The following is a 20,614-nucleotide window of genomic DNA, read 5'->3' as shown; positions in this document are numbered from 1 at the left end:
TTTTTGAGACTTTTTTTTTTTAAATGTGGGTCAAATATGGCTCATGAAAGATGTGGCTTAGTTGAGGTTGAATTAAGGCTGATATCAGGAACCTGTTCTGGCCCGGCGTCGGGCCGGAGTAGGGCCGGATATGGTTATACAATGCGGCTCAGATCCGGGCCGAATGCGGCCCGGATCATGGATGCCGGACCCGGGCCACTGCAGGACCATCATTCATTGCGGTATGTGGGCCGAGTGTCGTGCCGTGTCCGCGCCAGAGCTGGGCCAGACCAATTTTGCTGACTGGGAATAACATTAAAAAATTAAATTTTAATTGTTTTATTTCTCTATTTGGTCATGGGGAGGGTGGGACAAGAGAACGTGTGTGTGTGTGTGTGTGTGTGTGTGTGTGTGTGTGTGTGTACAACTCAGTTGAAATAGTTTGCATTTTTCCCCATTGACAAAAACGAACAAAAGTAAGTCAAATTCGTCCTACGAGTTTTGTGGAGCAAAACCAACTGTAAATGTGACGCTCTGTGGCTACGGAAACGCCAAAGCCAATTCACTCCTGCCCTCCAGTGGTAGGACAAGGGTACAACGTGGAATGTTGTCCTGCAACGTGAAAAGTTCCGGTACAGGGGTCACAAAAGATATATTTCAAACCCTAACTATAAACTACAAGTTTTCCCCTTCAGTATTGGCCAAACAGAACCAGCATGTCTGTGTCTTGACACAGTTTTCGAATGTGCCTCACAGGGCATTGTCTCCGTAGAGCCTGACCTGGGATGAAAAATGACTTCACAGCTTATACATTCACCAGAGCTCAAAATAATAATGGGATGGGCTGGAACAGCACATTTACATCGTGGAGGTACAGCACTAAAATATGCATCAAGTTTGTGATGCAATCACGTCAATAGAACCAAAATCAATACATTGGATTGCCTCCATTACCTTGTGGAATTTAAAGGGCACCCTGCTTTTACTAATGAAATGTCGAGTGTATAGTGAGAATTAAAGTACATATGCCATATGTTTGTTTTTAACAAGGATGGGAGAACCTGACAGAACCCGGAAGTGACCACGAGCAAGCCACACAGTAATAATTCAAAAAATAAGAAAAAAAATGAGGAATGAAAGAAAAGGAAATGGAGCAGGAAGCGTTGGGGAGGAGGCCAGAGGCCGGAGGCTGTCACCACAAACAGTTGAGACTCAGTCCCCCGAGTGCCATTCCCTTCCTCTCGCTCCTCCCTGTTCTCATTCCTCATCTCTTCTCCCGTACCGTCTCTTTTCCTCTGTGTATTTTTCTTCCACGGATTCCTTACAAATGGCTTCCGCTGGTTTTCCCTTTGCACAAATTATTTCATCCCCGTTTCAGCTCCATCAATCTTTCCCCCACAGGTGGTCAACCTCTGCAAAATGAGCGCACCCTCAATCAGAACCACCACTTCAATAGTAATGGAGTATTTAATGGCAGGTTTCCCATATGACACACAAAGAGATACTGCTCTTCTGATGCCGATCATCAATGTTGGTGTTTCTAATGAAAAAGAACAAATAAAAGCACTTTTGTTTATTACCTAGATTTAATGCTTTTAGGGCTTGTACAAATTAACGATGTGAGAAATAAAATACTGCCAGAAACCTGGGGCAAAATCTGTCAACATGACAATTCCAAAAAGGATTCTACTTAATTGTATTCAAACCAGAAAGGATAACATCTGGCGTTACTGTTAAAGGTTCAGAAGAGAACTCCAATACTCTCTATGGACGGTTGGAGTAATTACTGGTTGTCTTTTACAAGGTGTAAGCAGAGCCAAAACAGACAGTGGCTCCCCTTATGACACCCAGCGAGTCCTCACTTTGTCCCAATCTGTTCAACTAGATGTACACCCCGCCTCCTTCCACCTGTCCTCTATTCTTCCTTTCAAATCAGGCGTCCCTGCCAATCAATTTGATCACCATGACAACAGTTTGCAGGATGTCTCTGCCAAACGCCACCACCCAACCCTATAAACAAAAACAAAACAAAAAAAACTGAACAACGACAGCTCAGGATTGATGAGGGAGCATCTTGTCAAAGGCCAGATTAGATTAGGTCTGAAAAACACACACACACACACACACACACACACACACACACACACACACACACACACACACACACACACACACACAAAAACAACTCACAGGCAGCAGGTGCTTTTGGTTAAACCTTAATTACATGATCTCTGATTTCTCTGATTGATATGCTAATGACTACATAATTAATGCAAAAGCAGAAATACCAGCAGCCTTAGTAATGAGTGGATTTATTTGATTAGTTATCCTCCTGCATATTCAAGCATGTTGGTATACAGGGGACATATCAAGTGGATGTCGTCACAGTGTTACAAGTACTGGTATGCCACATCTACAATGCCGCTCATTACACCATTCAAAACATGCAATATCTATCTATCTATATATATATCTATATATATATCTATCTATATATATATATAGATAGATATATATCTATCTATATATATATATATATATATATATATATAGATCTTATATGTCAATAAGTTTTGATTTACTGTTATGATTGACCGAGTCAAAAAGGTACTAATTAAACAACATGTCTATTACTGTGGCTAAACTTTACAGAAGTGTAGTAGTACAGCTCCTCACCACTGCAAACTACAACCAGAATAACAAACATTGTCAACAAAAAAAACCTCAAGGCAGTGTCAAACTAAACGGATCATAATAATTGTAAAGTATATATATATATGTGTATATATATATATATATATATATATATATACACTTGGCCGATCACGCATGAATTAGTTTACACAAAACGCTATTCAAATACTCGACATTCAATGATTAATCTTCCTTTTGCGTGCACACAATATATATATATATATACACACACACACACACACACACACACACACACATACACATGAGACAGCTCTAGTATTATATTTTGTTTTGTGCAAATGTGCATAATGTTATGTTTGGTTGGAGTAGATACAAATGCGCAGTGACACAGATATAGTTAGTGGTGACAAATGATTCCACAGAAGAAAAACAGAACGGGGCAAAACTCACAGGTAGGTGTCGCTTTGAGGCTGCTCACGCAACAGGACCCTTGCAGCATCTGCTCTCAAAATTTGTGATCATGCACTCGACGGCCATTGCATTAGGTACACCTGCGCAACGCGGTGGAATTAAAAGACATTTAAAAATATAATAACGCTCAGAGCCTTATTATTCATTTAACATTCATTTATTATTGCACTTTGTATGGTGTAACCTGGACTGCACTATACAGAGTTGTTTCTATTTTTTTTTGTCTTTGATCTAAGTAAGTAAACAGTCTGACTGCAGCACACTCATACAAGAAGTGCTTTTCGAATAGGCTCGATTAAAAATACAAAACTTTAATTTGCCTCGATATATTAATGGCGTTTTCTGTCTAATTTAAAATAATCTCATTTTAAAAACAAAAAGGAAGTCAATGAGCAGCTGGCTGAGAGAAGCGGAGACTCGGTTATCCCTCTATTTTGCGGGCAAGAATAAAATCTATCCACTTAAGTTATGAAATGTGGGAATGCTAGATGGACAAAAAATGGTTGGAGGGCCTAAGGGGTCAGTTGGTGTGGTAAAGCCTCAAGAAGCATGTGCTGTATAACTTTGGAAGCGATTAGAAGGACTTTAAACTATCCTATATTTCATAAACTGTAAAGGCACTTTATCTTTAAAAAAAAAAAATCTTTAAAAAGCACAACTTGTCCTTGGTAAGCTTACATCCTATCGTCGGAAACCAACAAAATAAGTGTTGCTTAAGGGCACCTTGAGAGTGGTCTGGATGCAGAGGCGCATCCCTTCAACAATTAGAAGTTCAAAGCACAAGCCTCTAGTGAAGTGAGCTTCCGGACAACACAACTTTTGTGATGGCAACCCTGAAGAATATGAACAACTGAATGGGCGGAATTTCATTTCATATTTCCTATGGGCAAAATTGAAGTTGACCAGCATCTTGGAAAAGATTCCATTCAATCTTTAATGTTCAACTGTACAGTTAATCAAAACTGATTTCATCTTTGTGCAGACATTTTCTCATCTTGTATTTGATTGGATTGTAAAGGTGAACCTGATGTTATGTGTATTCAATCAAAATGTAGTAAAAACTAACTTCTTGCATCGCTAAGACTAAGCACCGACTGTAGCTTTGTACTTCAAAACCAGAGAGACACCATATGACAAATCATCTTTCATGGTTGAGTAATGTTTTCTCCCCGCTGCCTTCACTAAACTCCAATATATTTTCCTATAAGTGGGGGAGTGAAAGCACATGTGGGCCATGACCAGGTTGAGGAGTTACAACTTCACGCTACTCCCTCTTTTCTGGGGGCCTAAACCACACCACCCACAAGGCTGAAGGCTTGCATACAGGCAGTTGAACAGTAATGGCTAAAATTATTTGATTCAGCCCTCGGTGTCTTTATGAGCCCAAATTGGTCCATTTGAAAGGAGTGATGTGCGTTGCTGTGCTGTTAAATGACACACCGTAAAGGCCTACCTATATTTTGAGTTGAAAACCTGTCAAAGAGTTATGTTCAACTTTCTGGTATGATTTTGAATAAATTAAAAAAATATGCAAACAAGAAAACACACAAATGATGAAACAATAAAACAAACTTTGAATCATTTAAATATCCATCCATCTTCTGATCCACGTTATCCTCACAAGGGTCGCGGGGCATGCTGGAGCTTATCCCAGCCGTCTTCGGGCAGTAGGCAGGGGACGCCCTGAACCGGTGGCCAGCCAATCGCAGGTCATTGAAATATTAATAAGAAAACATTGCTTCTTTGTAGTTACTTTTTCTGCATGACCTTTTTTTTCGGTAGAAAATACAACATCATTTTTAACATTTGACATTTTGGGGGCTTTATATCTTGTTCAAGGACCTGACACACAAAACAAAACTTTACAGCACAACAGTAAAAAAAAAATAAATCATTGAAGACTGATCAATTTAAGTGGATACAACTCAAAATATTGACTAATACATTTTTTTTAAATGCAAGATTGTGTTGATTTCATAGCATTGGTGTAAGAAATGTGCACTGGCCCAGTCGGGCCACCGTCAGTAAACTTCGGGTCGTCCAACCAAGTCACTTGCCAAAAACTTGGGAATGACTTGACTTGACTTAGGACTTGGTATCTAAGCGACTCGACTTGACTTGGACTTGATCTACATGACTTTACAAGTCATCAGGTTATAGTGAGAAATCTGCATTTGAACAGTTTTCCTTTTTAGGAAGGAAAGCAAAAAAGAGAGAAAAAGAGAAAGATTCTGCTTCATTCCCCCCAACTTGGCAACCCAGCCAGCATCACTTGTTGTTAAGTGGCAACCGAAACACTAACAGTGGTGAGATCAACTTCGAGGATCATTAATTTGGATTAATGGATTATCTTGCGAATAATGTTGGAACTTGAAGGTTACGACTTGAGACTTACTTGTAACTTGCACATATGCGGCTTCCTACCACGCCAAATTTGAACTGTATTAGTAGCTCATGTAGCGTGACTACACTCAATAATTGTTTGTCTTGCCACATAGTGTGATATGTCCTGCGCCGTCCTTGGATTGGGTCCCCAGCATTGACCAAATGGAAAACAGTGCCCTCCTACTTATGACGAGACCTGATGTGGTGCACACAATCACAATGTAGTGTACGTATTTAAAAAGTGACTTGAACAAAAGGGTAAATATCGCAAAGTATAAGTAGCATTTCAGCTCATGCTACGTTTGCTAACTGCAAAGCTTGAAGCTGATTAGCAAACGTGGTGTCATTCAACAAATTGGTCCACTCAAGTTCTTTTTGGAGACGAGACAGTCCACACCAACCCCCTCCCAACTCTTTTCTGAACATAGCCTTTACTGAACACAGAAACAACGCACAGGCACCTAATGCCGACGTCGACATGACTTTGAAAGCTGCTTACCGTCACCTATCTTGACAGAAGGACGCGAAGTCTGGTCGGTGACGGACTTGTTTTTGTGACATCTCGCCAGGTCCAAGACACAGGAAGATATTGATCTGGTAGTGTGACACTGCGACTGTCGTGAACAACAAAAAAAGTCACGTAGTTTGACAAGGCTATAAAAGAGAATGAAAGCGAAAGTGAGGGAGGTTTCCAAATATGTGTGTTATGTTGCCAAATAATTCAATTGGAGTCGCGAGTTTCACGGCGTGCTATGGCTGAGAGAGTCGGAGAGAAGTTAATACGGGTAATGAATGGCGGCCTTGGTTAACTAACGTACCTCTGAATAATGTGTTTCTTAGGGGGCCACTCGGGCCACGCTTGATGGATGGCCTTACAGAAGCCAGGTCAATTAGCCGGGTAGACTTTCCCTCCATGTCGGCAGCAGACAGTACCACCACGGAGTTCACCTCTGTCACACGCCGAGTCTGTAATTAATCACGCACCCACCCGCCCACGCCAAGCAGGCTCGACTCACCTCCGCCGCGGGCGCGCACCCTCAAGCAAAGCGCGCGCCTGATGACCACATGTATTATGCATAGCCCTCTTATCCAGCTAATTTTAAATATTGTAAAGTGAAGAGTGAAAAGTGACTACACACATATAAAACCTAAAGTAAACAAAAGAATATCGAACATTTTTTTTAAAAAAGCCTTAAAACCTACGTAATTAGCTAAATACCCCACAATAATTTTGTGAACAAAAGGGTTTCCAAATAATATCAAAATAATGAACACGTGATGAGAGACTAAAAGCATTCCCAAATGAAATTAGAAAACATATTTTGTAAGAGTTTTTACTGTAGTCATTTGCTTTAGTAAACAAGTTGTCTATTATTGACCAACTCAAACGATGACATCATCAAACCAAGTCTGCAAAGATTACGTGCAGCATGTGGCAAAAGGGTAATTTCATGTAAAATAAATAAGAAGCCAAGAACCAAGAAAATCAGGACTCAAAACATGTATTTTTAATTTGAAAGATATCGGCCGATGAACCTAAGGCTAAGATATGTTTTTTTGTTTTTTTTTTTCCAGCTAAGATATGTTTCAACATTAACTATCTTTGAAATGACACTAACTATGAAGTGTTGAATCATTTAAAAGCTCTTTCATAGTTTACTTTTCTTCTGTTGTTTGTAGAAAGCTACTTCATGATGTGGTGAAGCTTCTTTGTAACTTTTGTAATTAATAGGCAGTCTAATGGTTTCTGAGAAATTACAACTTATGTACATGTCTATTCTTAAGTCATTAGTGCAGTTTCAAAATAAAGATGTCTCAAGTCCAGCGGTACCTCTCATTACTCAAAATATGTGTTAGCCCCTATCACTCTAATTGAAGTTAGAACAAAATGCATTATATTTTCCTCCCTTTTATATCTAAGCACACCTCAAATTTTGAAGAAAAGCTGAGAGATGAACAGAAAATTCTGTTTTGATTTTACATGGAATGACCAAAAATGCTTATCAGGTCATCTATACAATCTAAAAATAAAGAAATGTGCCAGACCTGTACCAAATCTAAAATGTTTTTGCTATATGCTATATACATATTTACCATTTCAGACCACAAAAACTTTTCCTTGAACTTGTGAAAATGCAGTATGACTTTTCCATTCAAAACTACTATGTCTGAATTTGCCTTCATTCATGTTATTTGTTTTTTATTATTATTTTAAGTAAAGTGATGTTGTTGGGTTGTATATACATTTGCACATTCCGATATTTTTTTAACTCTATTTGACATTAATGCTTTGATTCAACAAATATTTAATCAGACGTCACTCACGAATTACTCAGTACTTGAGGGTATTTATTTATTTATTTATTTATTTTTACTGAGTACATACTCTTAAGTAATTATTTGGAAGACTTTTTTTTGCTTAAATTACAGTATACAATGAGACCTCTTACGTGAGTACAAGTTTTGGCTACTTCATCCACCTCCGCATGCCATGCCATTGGTTGGTCATTTGATGGAAACTCTACAAGCATGAACATTAAACTTTCCGTCCTCCCCGGTCTTTCTTTTGAATCTCCTTTATCAGTCTTTGCACTGGACTTGAATAGGTGACGTTAATATGACTTTGTTTGACACATTTTGTTATCTAGCCAATGAACACTTTGCCAGAGAAAAGTTACAAGCACAAACAGTATACAACAGGCCTGTGGTCCGCTGCCCCTTTTTTTCTCTACAAAGGTTTGACCATCATAACGGCAACATTATGTCATAAATTACTTTAAGACCATATTAGGCTGTCATTGTGTGAACATGATTACCTTTCAGCCCTTTGACTGGACAGAATACAGATTGAGAGGTAGCGACAGAGACGTCACTCTGCGTTCACAGAACATCCTCCTGTGCTCGGGACAAAGAGGCTGGCTGACAGATGAGGCTTGTGTCTGGGGGCAGGGAAGTTGTGTGTTGCCGCCGCTGCTGCTGCTGCTGCTGCTGCTGCTGTGCTGTGCTGTGCTGTGTGTGTGCGCGTGCTACTTATTCATATGTGGATGCATGCATGTCTGAGTGTGTGCACCTATACGTGTGTGTGTGTATGTGTGTATTTAGTCGGAGGGAGTGGGCAGGGTCTCATGGGGCAGCTCTGTGTCTGTCCCATCTGCCACCCCACTCTACTGACACCCAGGGGAATGGCATAAGGGGCAGGGGATTCATTTTAGAAAAAGGAATTGGGGTCCAATGGTCTAATGGGCAACAACACAGGTTTTACTGACCGGCTCAAGTCAAAGGACACTGGCTGTGCGTGGACGCCAATCTTTTTGACAAAACAGTCGGCCGCCCCTGTCAAGCTTCGCCTCATACTGACTAATAAGGCATGGCTCAAATGAGAAAGGGGTGCTGCATATTTTAGACACACACATATTGCTTGCACCCGAGGCTAATGTCAGCCTAATGCATGGCCATGCTGTGGCCGGAGGGCTAATTGGGTATATAAACACAAACACCTCCCTTGAGAGGAAAGAGGGATGTCTGTTTTGTTTTGTTTTTTTTTTATACTGTGAAGGTGACGGTACTGTGCCTTCAACTTTGAAACTCATCGATACACATGCAGTATCAATAATGAAAGATAACATCGTCTTTGCTCTCATTAGAGCAGATGCCGAGTTTCCTCCCAAGCGGTGCATGCAGTGTGATGTGCAACGCCTCTGTAGCAGGTGGCATCTCATCTTGTCTTTATCCAAACTGTGATCAGAAGGCAGTAAATGGCGCTGATGCTGCTGCCACAACGGCAACAGTGAGAACAGTCAAGTGGAGAAGGAGCATATGGCTCCCGCACCGCTGGGCAGGAGGAGCACTCAGTAAGATGAATGCTGTGGCATCGGGAACAAAGCTGACTTTAACTCAGCAAATTAACACCATACCAAAGCCGGGAAGAGTCAAGCAGGCAGTTTTTGCCTTACAAAGATGGCCCTACTGTCGAAGTCACATGACTGCCAGGTGAAGTCGATCCTTATATCCTAGTAGATGATTCTGTTTATCCATAAATATAATGATATAAAGGCATGGGTGCTACCCTGCCCCCTTACTGCTTTGAGCGCTATGTTAATGAAACAGTTGCTGTTTCCTGGCATTACATTAATTACCCGATCAAAATAGAGTGGGTAATTAACTGCCCTCCTTTACCAGTGCTAATTACATTAACGGAGAAGGGCCATTTCAGGAGAACAAAACGGATACGGGGACCACAGCGGAGTTGTCGTCTTGCCAGACAAAAACTTAAAAAAGCAAGGAAACCCTTCGACACATGTTCTGTAAGTGCATTTTCAGAGCTGGCGAAAGATGAGGAGGAGGAGGAGGCCACAATGGAGGGAGACTCATGTGGTTCTCACTTGGGGCCCCCAGAGGGTGAGTCCTCAGAGACAAGCAGGCTTATTGGAGAGGAGAGAGGCAGAAAGATGGGGGATGGAGGTGGGTGTTGTTGTTTATCTTGACATGCTCTGCTCAGTCTTTAACACTCGCATCACAATTAAGATGCTGCGGCTAGGTAGACAAAATAAATGCTGCGCAAGCATACAGGTCGAAATACAAACAAAAATAGATCCAGCAAGACACCAGAGGAAATTCTTAATGGTCGGTTTCATTGGGAATTGATAGAAGTGAATTTTAAATTCATGGAATGAGCACGATCAAGATTAAAAACCAAAGATGCTGAATGATTTGCTTCATTGTTTTATTTGGAGCACAAAATATAATTACACCTTGCGATATACAAATCACATTTGCACCATGTTTGTACCGTTTTAAAGAAAAAGATGGGTTCAAAACATATTAAAATTGCTAATATTTTTAAATAAATAAAGTTAACCAAACTCTAAAAACGAAGTTATAAATGTCCTTGACTCTGTGTGTTTTCACATTCGGAAAATGGCATTCATGGTTTAATATAAGTCACTAAAAGTAACATGTTGTACCCATTGTGTACTGATGTCTTTTATTGTGCTTTCATTTACTGTACTGCATAGTAACTGACATGTGCTCTGCAGAAACATGTTGAATGAAGCTGAAAATCTTAATGGTATGCTATCTGTCAAATTTTCATTGTAGGATGACATAATTACAGTACAGCGTCGCATTGGTTCAACAAAGCATGCATTACACATGAAATAAGGCTAACTAACATTTTTTTTCCTTTATACAAGGACAAAGAACCTTCTTTTATGGCCTGACTCATAATGCACAACAGTAATCCTGGTTATGCAAAGAGCTTGCAAAACTGCAGATATGTAAAAGTTTTTGATGAAATCCACACGTAGTAAAAATGTTCAAATTGAATGGCAACGTTGTTCAATTAACTCAATCAACAGTCGGGAAAAAGAATCACTTTTATAAAACATGTTTATATTATTCCCTAAACTAGCTATAATAAGTTAAATTGCTTGTACTTAAATAAATCAATATATGAATTCCTTTATCAATAACCCTTGAGACAAACAATTGTCACTTGTAAAATCTTGGAGATCAGAACAAAAAATAAAGGGTCTATTTTTTTTTTTTTGTTTGTTTCTGGAATGTAAATTGTCTTCAAAAAGTCTACTGCAAAAAACATGTCGCTAACTCACAGACAGTGTACACACATGCTGTTTAAAGTGTCCATACACAGACGAATAGCACCCTGCTTTTAGAGCTGTCCATCATTCCAAAAGGTTCAGTGCTCGTGTATACATCTCTGGCAAAAGTTTTGGGCAGGTGATGGAAGAATGCAGAATATGGCATGTGGTAGCGCGCCGGAACAAAACACAGAGCTTTTGAAGCTTGTGGTAGAATTAGGACCATGTGGTTTTCTTCATGTCACAGTGTGGTATGGTCCAGTCTGGTTTGCAAAGAAACATTGCCTGCCTGTAAATAGGTTTGAAGTAATCTCCTCTACCTCTGGAAAAGATGTCTTGTCTTTGGATAGTTTCAACGTTTGCCCTTTCATCCGCCTGCGTAAAAGAGGACTAAAAATGGCGGGATGGCCTCAGGTAGCAAAGCTAGTCATGGTTGCTACTGATCAAATTTCCATCCTCCCTGCCCTCTTAGTGCCAAAAGAGGGGCTAAGTGAAGCAGTGGTCTGGGGTAGATTTGCTACATCGGGTGGACAACCAGGCCCGTCATCGCTGGAGAGAAAAAAAAATATGCACGTCTATGATTCTAATTTTGCATTCATGTACTGCACATCCAACCACTTTGCGTATCTGGGTCAGTCAAAGCTTGTCGTGGTTAGAGGAAGGGGTTAGACTGCATTCGTAAGTTCGGAGAGCGGGGTCAGATAGTGAGTCGGATGGCTACCTCTGAAGCTGTTACCGCCTGAGGCGGGGCAGGCAGGGGAAGGGGAACCCTGGGGCCTGAGCACGGGAGCAAAAGCACTCTTCTGTTTAGCAGCGGATGGGAAAGAGGAGAAAGGCAACAGAGACGATGACGAGCTGGAGCTCCCTGGTATGGTCGGGCTAGAGGGCATGACTGTGGACGAGAGAGCCTGGCGTTAATCTCAGGTCTTGACATCGCAATATCATGTTGGGCAATAGTCTTACTGTAGGGGGATCCCGTGGGGGAAGCGCTGCTGAAGCCAGGTGAGCCAGGAACCCCTAGACTGGTCATAGGAACGGTTCCGTAGCCTCCTGTCATAGCCCCGCTGCCTCCATAGCTTGACTGTTGAGGTGTGGAGGCTGAGGGGTAACCTCTTGGCGATAAGCTGCTTGAGTTGCGAATATAAGCTGGAGAAAATGTTTAAAGGCTGGGTCATACGTCCACATGAGTCTTTTTTTTTTTTTTTGCATAAGACATAGCTGTGCTCAAATTAAGAGCCGCTACGCTTACCTTGGCTGCTCTGCCCCGGCTCCCCGATGCTGACACCTAATTGGGAAGGGTAGGAACCCAAACCCATGACGCTGCCATGGGCTGGTGAGCTGGGCAGCGCTTGCAGCTGACTGTGAGGACGGGGAACACTGTAGAGGGCCTCGGCGATGTCGGCTGCTCTTTTTAGCAACATGTCCTAAAAGGGGAGAAACACACTGTCATGACTCATCTTTTTCTACTACCAATAAAGCAAGTTATGTGAATCCTCCGAAACACGATTAGCGAAGATGAAATTATCTCAAAACCAAGGAATGTGTGAAAGACATTTTTATGTGGGTTTAACATTTGCATTTTGGCTACGGAGTCTGAAAGTCGAGTCATTTCCCATGGTAATTGGCCCAAAGTTTTTACTTCTTACCTGATTACTGTGTGGATTCCCATACAGAGCCTCCACAAGATCTGCTGCTCTCTTAAGCAGAATTTCCTGCAAACAGTATTAATATTTCAGATGTTGAAAAATTAGGTGCCAAGCTGCAATGAAAACTTTTTTTTTTTTTTGAGCAATACGATAACGAGCACACATTTGAAAGCACGAGTCTCTCACCTTAGCCATTTTTTCTGGGTCACCAGGATGCCGTGGAATTACTTTCTGAAGCCGCTGGAAACCGTAGTCTATTGTCGGCTCATTCAGGGCTGTAACAGACAGGCATTTGGGACCTTAAACCAGTATTTCCCAACCTTAATTGAACCAAAGGCACATCTTTCACGTGAGAACAAAAAATCTCACGGCGCATTGCTTGGCAATCAATGACTTAAACATCTCTCACAAGTTCCAACTGTGAACAAGAACACCTGCGCCACCTTTAATTGGCAAAAGCCCCAATCTGTTGCATGAGCACCTGTGTAGATGAAGCGTCCGGGGGCTCCCTTGCAGAATTGTTTCGATTTATATGACAATGTGACCTCCACTACCCCTGGGATGTGACGAGGCGGAGTCTGGACGCGGATAGCGTGCGGCGTGATTAGCTGTGGGAAAATAACTCGTTCATGTTAGGAAATAAAGCAGAAAAGAGAAATACAGGCAGAATGAATGTGAATGTGAAATGTCCACCACAGTAATGAGATGAGAAATGCTCATTCTTACCTCGCTCCAAACTAACATGCTTCCAAACACCACCTGCAGTCCATCAAAGAAGTTCTCCCCAATGACAATGACCATGGCCCCGCCTGTAGTCCAGCCCTCACTGGGACTGATGGCTTTGATGCAAGGGGTGGCTGAAAAGAAAGGCAAAAAAGGAATTCTTCAACGTTGAGGGAGTGTACATTTTGCAAACAAAATGTGGGACCAATGTCAATGAATTTACACAGTGTGAACACAATTTACACGATATTGGACCACATAGATCTAATTGGATGCCAGTGTATCTGGGATACAGTACATTCAAAAGGTTTTAATTAAGTTTCACATGGCTCTCCTGACTCGTAGGTTACCTGGCATCCATTCAGCTCTGCTTTAAGCTACCAAATATGGAACTGCACCTCGTAAAGGGTGACAGTGACTTCTTGTCATTTACACTGCGGCAAACAAAAACGTTGCAGACAAATAATAGCTCAGCTACTTTATTTTTGACTGTAGGAATCAAAGTATTACGACAGAAAATTAACCGTACGATATGGATAGACTCGGTGTCATAACTAATCCATTTCGTACATAATTTGGAATGACAGCTGAGTAACTTAAGCATGTGTCATGACACCGTTCTGTTTCTGGACACGAAAACAAACATAGACGTTAATGTAACACAGTATTGGCTTACCATACTCCATAGTATTCTCCGCAGACTCTCCTGGCTCCAGTCTGCGAGCCCTCCGACCGTGTTTGGAGTTGTTGTGAACGAACATGTTGTCAGACACTGCTAGGACGTGGCCGTCCACGCTCACAGTGCTGGACAGGACCACCTGACACAGAGGAAATGAAGCATGAGCATCCGTGCATGACTTGGACCGCATGCTGAGAGTTAGAATCTCTGGTTTCAAGCAGCAAATGCCTCAAGTGAAACAATTTGTTTCGGCACGGAGGTGATGCTATATGATTTCTCAGTCTGCAATGTGACATCGGTGGGAACTTGATAAAATATCTGCATTGACTCTTTTGGGTCTCCATATGGGCTCCCCTAAGTTTGTGATTGATATAGCATGCAGCCAGCTCATCATCGCTGCGTGATCCTTCAATGACACCAAACATATGGAGCAAATCTCCCACTTTTGCTGGCTGTTAAATCAGGGCATGATATAGTGCGTCCCTAATTTCATCTGGACACACCATGTGTGGGTTCTCTCACACATCTGCCATGCAAGAATGACACGGACATAGTAAATGAGAGGACACTTGTGGTGTGTCCAAGTGATAATCAGTTTCGGAATGCGTTCATTAAAAAAAAAAGTCGAGTTGATATATTTGTATCTAATACTTATTTATTCATTCATTTTTGGAAACTCATTCCACTGTTTGAAAATAAACACATGGTAATAATTTTGCATGTGGGGAAAAAAAAATGCAACGGAAAGAAAAAGAGACAAAAAACACATGCTTAGGTGGTAGAAAGGGCGGGTAGCTCTAAGAAAAATAACTGTAAATTATCGATCAAGCAGCTGACTTGTATCCAGCCTTGAGCACCTTTTAACCCAGAGATGAGAGTCTTTGCGGGCTCATAACTTCTCAGCATGTGTCACATCCCAGGAGTTAAAGCAAACACCGAGGAACGCGTAAGACGGAAAAGGGGACAAGGTTAGCCGGGAGAAACAGAATGCCAGACAGGGGCCGCTGGTGCTGAAAGATGGCAATGGAAGTGAGGCAGGAGTGTCCCCGGTGACCACTTCCTGGGTCACAGAGTGTGACCTTTTCCATCTGGAGCCAATCATTCAATTCTTGACAACTTCCTGAAACACCTCAACCTATTTCCTGCATCCCAGCAGCCTCTCTTAAACATATAAATACTTTCTTTTGTCTTTTTTTTTTTTTTTTTTTAACTGCAGGAGTCATCCTTATTGATTTCACCTTAATTCCGCCTCACTAGTCTTTTGCAAATACTTAATTGTGAGTCGTGTTTTGACAAACAAGGATAAGATAAAAACCAGAAACTTAAAGTTGTTCACATCAGTGCGTTGATTTCTGCATCTCATCATAACCCCTCATCCTACAACGATGCATTTGTTCTTCATCTGCTGATACCTGGAATCTCCTCATGTCCCTGGGGTTTCCTGCTGTCTTCAGACAATTCTGGTTGCATTTCAAGAAAAACTTCAAGAAGAACCTGCAGAGGTAAATATAAGGACACGTGTTTGCAGAACGACAACAAGTAAGAAATAACATGAAAAAGATCATGTGTATGATTACTCTGCTCACAAACAACACTTGAACAGTCAAACAAGACATTCATTATTTTCAGAAACGGTCGTGGTGGGTGCGGATTCACGTGGGTGTTGATGCATATCTATCTGATTATAACTCTGACATCAATCCCAGCAGTTAAGTTTATAGTCTGTTAAGTCAATGCTATTAAAGTCTAAACCAAAGTGATGAGAATGAGAAGTAGAGTCCGGTGAAAAGCTTTGTTGTATTTCAAAGTCAACTACAGCCAGTGATGTGTGCCTGCAGACCCAAGGGAACGCTACATCCCACAACGCCCTACTCGAACCGCCACATGGGAATGAACTGCGATATGAAATACAGAGAAAGCGGAAAGTAGTGATGGAGACCGAGGCAGTGGCATGGACATGAATTTTGTTGGCAGGTACATGTGTTTCATTATGCATGTGACTTTATTTTGAGTGGAGAAGGCTGCATAGAGGCATCGGGAAGGCTGCTGATAGCCTCTCCAACACCAAAGAAAACCAGAGTAAAAGACGGGATAAATAGGGGAGAGGGAGACTACGCAGAGACTCCAAATCCCAGGTGTACGCAGTTCGGCAACATAGCTCGCTGCCATGGCAACGCGGCTCTGCCGCAATCCCAAAGTCCCCACGCTGAGAGGCGAAGACAGCCATGCGAAAGAGAAGCTAACAACGTGAACACATCCTGTATCACTCAAACACAGGAAAAAGAAATGCCTTGCAAGGTGAGATGTAGGGGAATTACATGTTTGTGTGTGTGTGTGGGGGGGGGGTGTAAAAAAGACATTCATCTCTCAGTGATATGAGTCACATTAAGTGAGCAAAAGCAAACTAAAATAACTCAAAACGGCAATTGGCCTGTAGAAGTCCATTCCTTCCACGGAACAACTTGCCGATGAAAAACAACCATTAATGCTCCAATAAAACTAGCAACAATGGTTTAGAGAGTTTTTTCCCCCACCCACACTGCGCTCTGTGCAAATATAAATTATCTTCAGGGAGAGCAGAGTGGAAACTTCACTTTAACCCCTGAGCTTCGAACACACCCATCAAATTCTAATCTCTCCTTCATTTTTTTTTTTTTTTTTTTTACAAATAATTCTTCAATCTCTCTCGCCAACTCCCTCCCTTGTGAGAACAACCAGGTTGGCATCTCTCTGGCTCCATTTGCGTGTCGAATATATCTTCATTTGCGCTGTTACATCAAAGGACAATCAATATTGTTGTTGGCAGAACGTGATCATATTTATGATTAAGAGGTTTGTTATCCAATTTGAGAATAACACTGTAAATCTGACTTTTGGGTTGAGCTAAATGCAAAGTTCACATCTGCGAGTCTGCAGCTTGATCTTTTTCTGAAGCATGAGTGATCCTGTCAGTCCAGCTAATATCTGCCTATGGGAAATTGTGATGGCAGTTGCATGAAGGAGTATTAGGGCCACAGTGAAAAGAAAAAAAGTTGTAAAGTTCACCCAAGTAGCAACTGCCACTCATGTCGTCAACTCAGCCAATCCGGTCACTGATGGAATGATCGCTTCCAACCTCCGGCTTTGCACACTTTATGAGGGCCCTTGACCTTGTTTGTTGACTTCTTCTCATCATTCTTTGTTTGTATGACACCAGATGCCTCACACACAAACACATATTCACATGCGTGCATGCACACTCTAATTCATTGACACCCCCACCTTTGTCTCCACCCCCAGCCCTTCCCAAAAAACCCATTGAGTCAACTTTTCACCCCCCTCAGTTCGGACGCACACAGCTGCAAATGCTGAAATTAAAGCGAGACATTGACGCATATATTAGCATATATTAGCTGCCTTCCCCTGCCCACTTAACATGCAAATCTCCAGCCCCGTCGCCTCGCACCTTCTGCCACACATTCATTTGCTGAATTATAATTAGACTAATCTTGCATAATTAATAAGAAGTCGAGGACCCTCTGCTTTTTTTTTTATATCCCCTTCTCTATTGTGGTTGCAAAAGTTTAATATTGCTGTTGTTTGTTTTTGTTTTGGTATTGTAATACACCCACACACCTCCCCATCCTCAAAGAGGAGATGAAGAGGAGAAGATACAAAGAAGTGGAATTGATCTTTATGCCATGGGGGCAGGGGGGGGGGGTTATTTCAGAAAAGGGAGATTTAAAAAAAAAAGGTGTTTATGTTTATAATGTGTATTCGGCCATGAAATATTCTAGTATAGTAAGCCTATGGTAAACAACAATTTCAGTCACATTGAGGAAACTGTATATGATATCATGACACAGAAAAGGGTGAAAAATGTGAAAGTGATGCCTCGCGGTGAATATGGCAACCAATTCATAAGCTTCATCGAGAAATAAAATCAAGTTCGATCTTCTTCAGCATCTACTCTGCACAGGCGGACTTAAACCAGTGGACACAAAGCAAAGACAAAAGTCTTAAAGCGAGGGATCACATTCCACACTGAAACCACAGGGAGCCTGTTTTTTTTCTTTTCTGTCTTCACTTCTACATCTCTGTTAACCCCTTTTGTCTGCATCTGTTTCACTTCCCAAGACTAAACATGCTCCTCGCAGCATGCGGTCACTATCCAAATGGTGACAACTTGCTCAACTTAAATATCAACAATCACCCAATACATGTAAATTTGCTATTCTTCTTTCCTCTGGGACTCTCTTTTTTTACATTTTTGACCACCGGCGCATCTGTTGCACATAATGGCAACCCGCTAAGCTTTACATATGGGCTTAATAACGAAGGCTACACCTGAGCATCACAAGACCTCCGAGAAAATGTTCATAGGCATTCATCAACACTAATGATTGTTGACACAACTGGCTTTTCACCTCGGCATTAAAGACATCACTCTCTTTGTTCACTGTAAATGCACGTTTACCAGTTGCAGCAACTGTTGAGGCATGTGATGCAAAAGATTTATAAGAAACCTTACTTTACTCCTTACTGGGGTCTTAGCTCCTTGGTTGTGATCCACACTTAAGTATATACGGCCCAAAGGAAAAAAATAGAACAGCACTGTGCAGCACGCAGACCACCGGCAAATTTGCAATGTTCACAAAAGTGGGAACAAAATAGTGAAGCACTATATTTGTGGTGGTTACTGGGCCACGTCCTGCTTCATGGAGGAAAACATAAGATGTGATAAATGGATAGCTAGCTGAGGCCTTGCTGGGGGTTTTTTTTCTTGTTTTTTTTTTCTATAGACCAATAGAAGTTACAGATAATTATTCCTAAAAGGGTTGGAAAATGTATTAAACGTTATCAATCTGTTTGTTAGCTACTACCCAAAGACAGCTGGGATAGGCTCCATCATGCCCACGACCCTTCTGAGGATAAGCGGTTCAGGTAATGGGTGGATGGATGTGATGAAAAGGGCAAAAATAAAATTGAAATAAATTCCTCATACGTTTATTTACTAGTGAATAAAAGTGAATTTTATTTGGATTATTTTCTATTCTCACAAAGTGCTTTAGATAACTAAAATACACTTACACAGAAAATATACAGCTAATATGTATAATAATATCCAATTAATAATCTAAACATGTTTTTAACTGCTTTTAAAAAGGAGGCCACACTTTGCGCAAATAGTTCCTCAATTTGGGGGCAAAGACCTGCAAGATTATATCGCCTTTAGTTTTTAATCTTGTGATATTGTAATAACTTGCAGGCTATATTAGAAAAGGATAGAACTAGAAGTAAAGAACTTTAGCACTCATGGTTAGGGTTAAGCTTTTGAAGCCTCTGCACTTGCAACTTGCGGCTGGTGCTCATTCAGCAATTGGACTGGGCTCATTTTTCCAATCACCCTCTTCTTCTTTTGCACTCTGGGAGATAGTGAGATTTCTGTTGGGGAAATGTGGATTTTTTTTTTTTTAATTATTATTAGAAAGTAATCCATTGCTGAGCTGGACAGCAAGCTAACTAACTCTAACCTGTGGTGCATTCAGAAACGCTGATGCCCGTGCACTACTCTGAAAGCGGATGTGATCAGAGAGATCGAGTGCACTCCGATCTCATTATTTCCGAACTTAGCCAGCACTGGTGCACTGTGTCCCCAGTCGAAGCACCGAGTGCATAGCGCCGTTTTTTTATGCACTAAATAGCCAAACTACATATTTCAGCAACGCTCGAAGTTTCCAAGCTGTTGCCGTGAACCAATGCACGCTCGAAGATGATTTCCAAACGTGTCCCTAATGAGCAAGTAACTGAAAGACTCACCCTGCCCCTCCCTTACCCTTGCAAACAGACATGGGCTACAGCTGCAACACAAACACGGAAACAAGTACAGTTTTGTATTGGAACAGAGTGGATACTTACCTGTGAACTTCAAAAACGTGTATGGATATATAAATAAATACATTGTTGGGGGGGTGGAGGGGGGCGAACGGGAGCTAGACATATTTCTGATGGTGCAATAACTGCCCGCCTCTCAGAGGGAACAGAGCCCATGGCAAAACACGCACTCGTTAGCACCGGCCACTCTGATGATATGTTTTTAAATATTCGAAACTATTTCGATGTGTGACAGGTTTAACAAATTTAGCGTTCATTCAGTAATTTTGTAACATTTGACAGCTCTGCGTTTTGCCACATAAACGCGAACCGGTTCACAGTTTTGCATGTCAGTGGGTTCATTTGAGGGTCAAAATACACATTTTATATTGCAAACAACGATGCAAAGTCCTGTATTTCAAGCCCTGAAACCTTCATCCCTTTAGACAGTAAAGAAAGAGAAAGAAATGAAATCACAGAAAAGCGGTAAAGACGGAGGAAGAGAGATGGAGATTTACTGATGTCCTGTATTCAAGGCTATCACTCATTCAATATCCACCACCCCTACACACACACACACACACACACACACACACACACACACACACACACACACACACACA

General features: G+C 41.4%; 1 protein-coding gene and 1 long non-coding RNA gene across 8 annotated transcripts in view; both read right to left on the bottom strand.

Moving 5' to 3' along the window:
• Positions 1-409: 409 nt before the first annotated feature.
• On the bottom strand, positions 410-6,545 carry LOC109510812 (uncharacterized). 3 transcript variants are annotated; one of them, XR_002167196.1, is made up of 6 exons: positions 6,507-6,545; positions 6,309-6,440; positions 5,990-6,104; positions 3,085-3,185; positions 1,485-1,989; positions 410-1,391 (listed from the first exon to the last, which is right to left on the bottom strand). It is a non-coding gene; the product is annotated as an uncharacterized LOC109510812 (long non-coding RNA). The 3 variants fall into 3 exon arrangements; XR_002167195.1 differs by lacking the exon at positions 6,507-6,545 and having other exon boundaries at positions 6,309-6,500; XR_002167197.1 differs by lacking the exons at positions 410-1,391; positions 1,485-1,989; positions 3,085-3,185; positions 6,507-6,545 and adding an exon at positions 4,753-4,788 and having other exon boundaries at positions 6,309-6,500.
• Positions 6,546-10,196: 3,651 nt separating this feature from the next.
• ebf2 (EBF transcription factor 2) overlaps positions 10,197-20,614 on the bottom strand; it is a 35,347-nt gene continuing 24,929 nt past the window's right edge. For 3 of the 5 annotated variants that reach the window (XM_019862368.1, XM_019862383.1, XM_019862376.1), the window contains 9 exons: positions 15,551-15,632; positions 14,136-14,277; positions 13,463-13,593; positions 13,218-13,344; positions 12,923-13,011; positions 12,737-12,802; positions 12,340-12,514; positions 12,054-12,236; positions 10,197-11,982 (listed from right to left, as the gene is read on the bottom strand). In XM_019862368.1, the coding sequence (XP_019717927.1) occupies positions 11,756-11,982; positions 12,054-12,236; positions 12,340-12,514; positions 12,737-12,802; positions 12,923-13,011; positions 13,218-13,344; positions 13,463-13,593; positions 14,136-14,277; positions 15,551-15,632 (1,222 nt within the window). In that variant the 3' untranslated portion in view covers positions 10,197-11,755. The remainder of the gene's footprint in view (positions 11,983-12,053; positions 12,237-12,339; positions 12,515-12,736; positions 12,803-12,922; positions 13,012-13,217; positions 13,345-13,462; positions 13,594-14,135; positions 14,278-15,550; positions 15,633-20,614) is intronic. The other 2 variants (XM_019862392.1, XM_019862400.1) reach the window with 1 other exon arrangement.

The sequence above is a fragment of the Hippocampus comes genome, unplaced genomic scaffold (assembly GCF_001891065.2).
Source record: "Hippocampus comes isolate QL1 unplaced genomic scaffold, H_comes_QL1_v1.1 scaffold147, whole genome shotgun sequence".
Lineage (NCBI taxonomy): Eukaryota > Metazoa > Chordata > Actinopteri > Syngnathiformes > Syngnathidae > Hippocampus > Hippocampus comes.
This window is presented reverse-complemented; position numbering and strand designations above follow the sequence as displayed.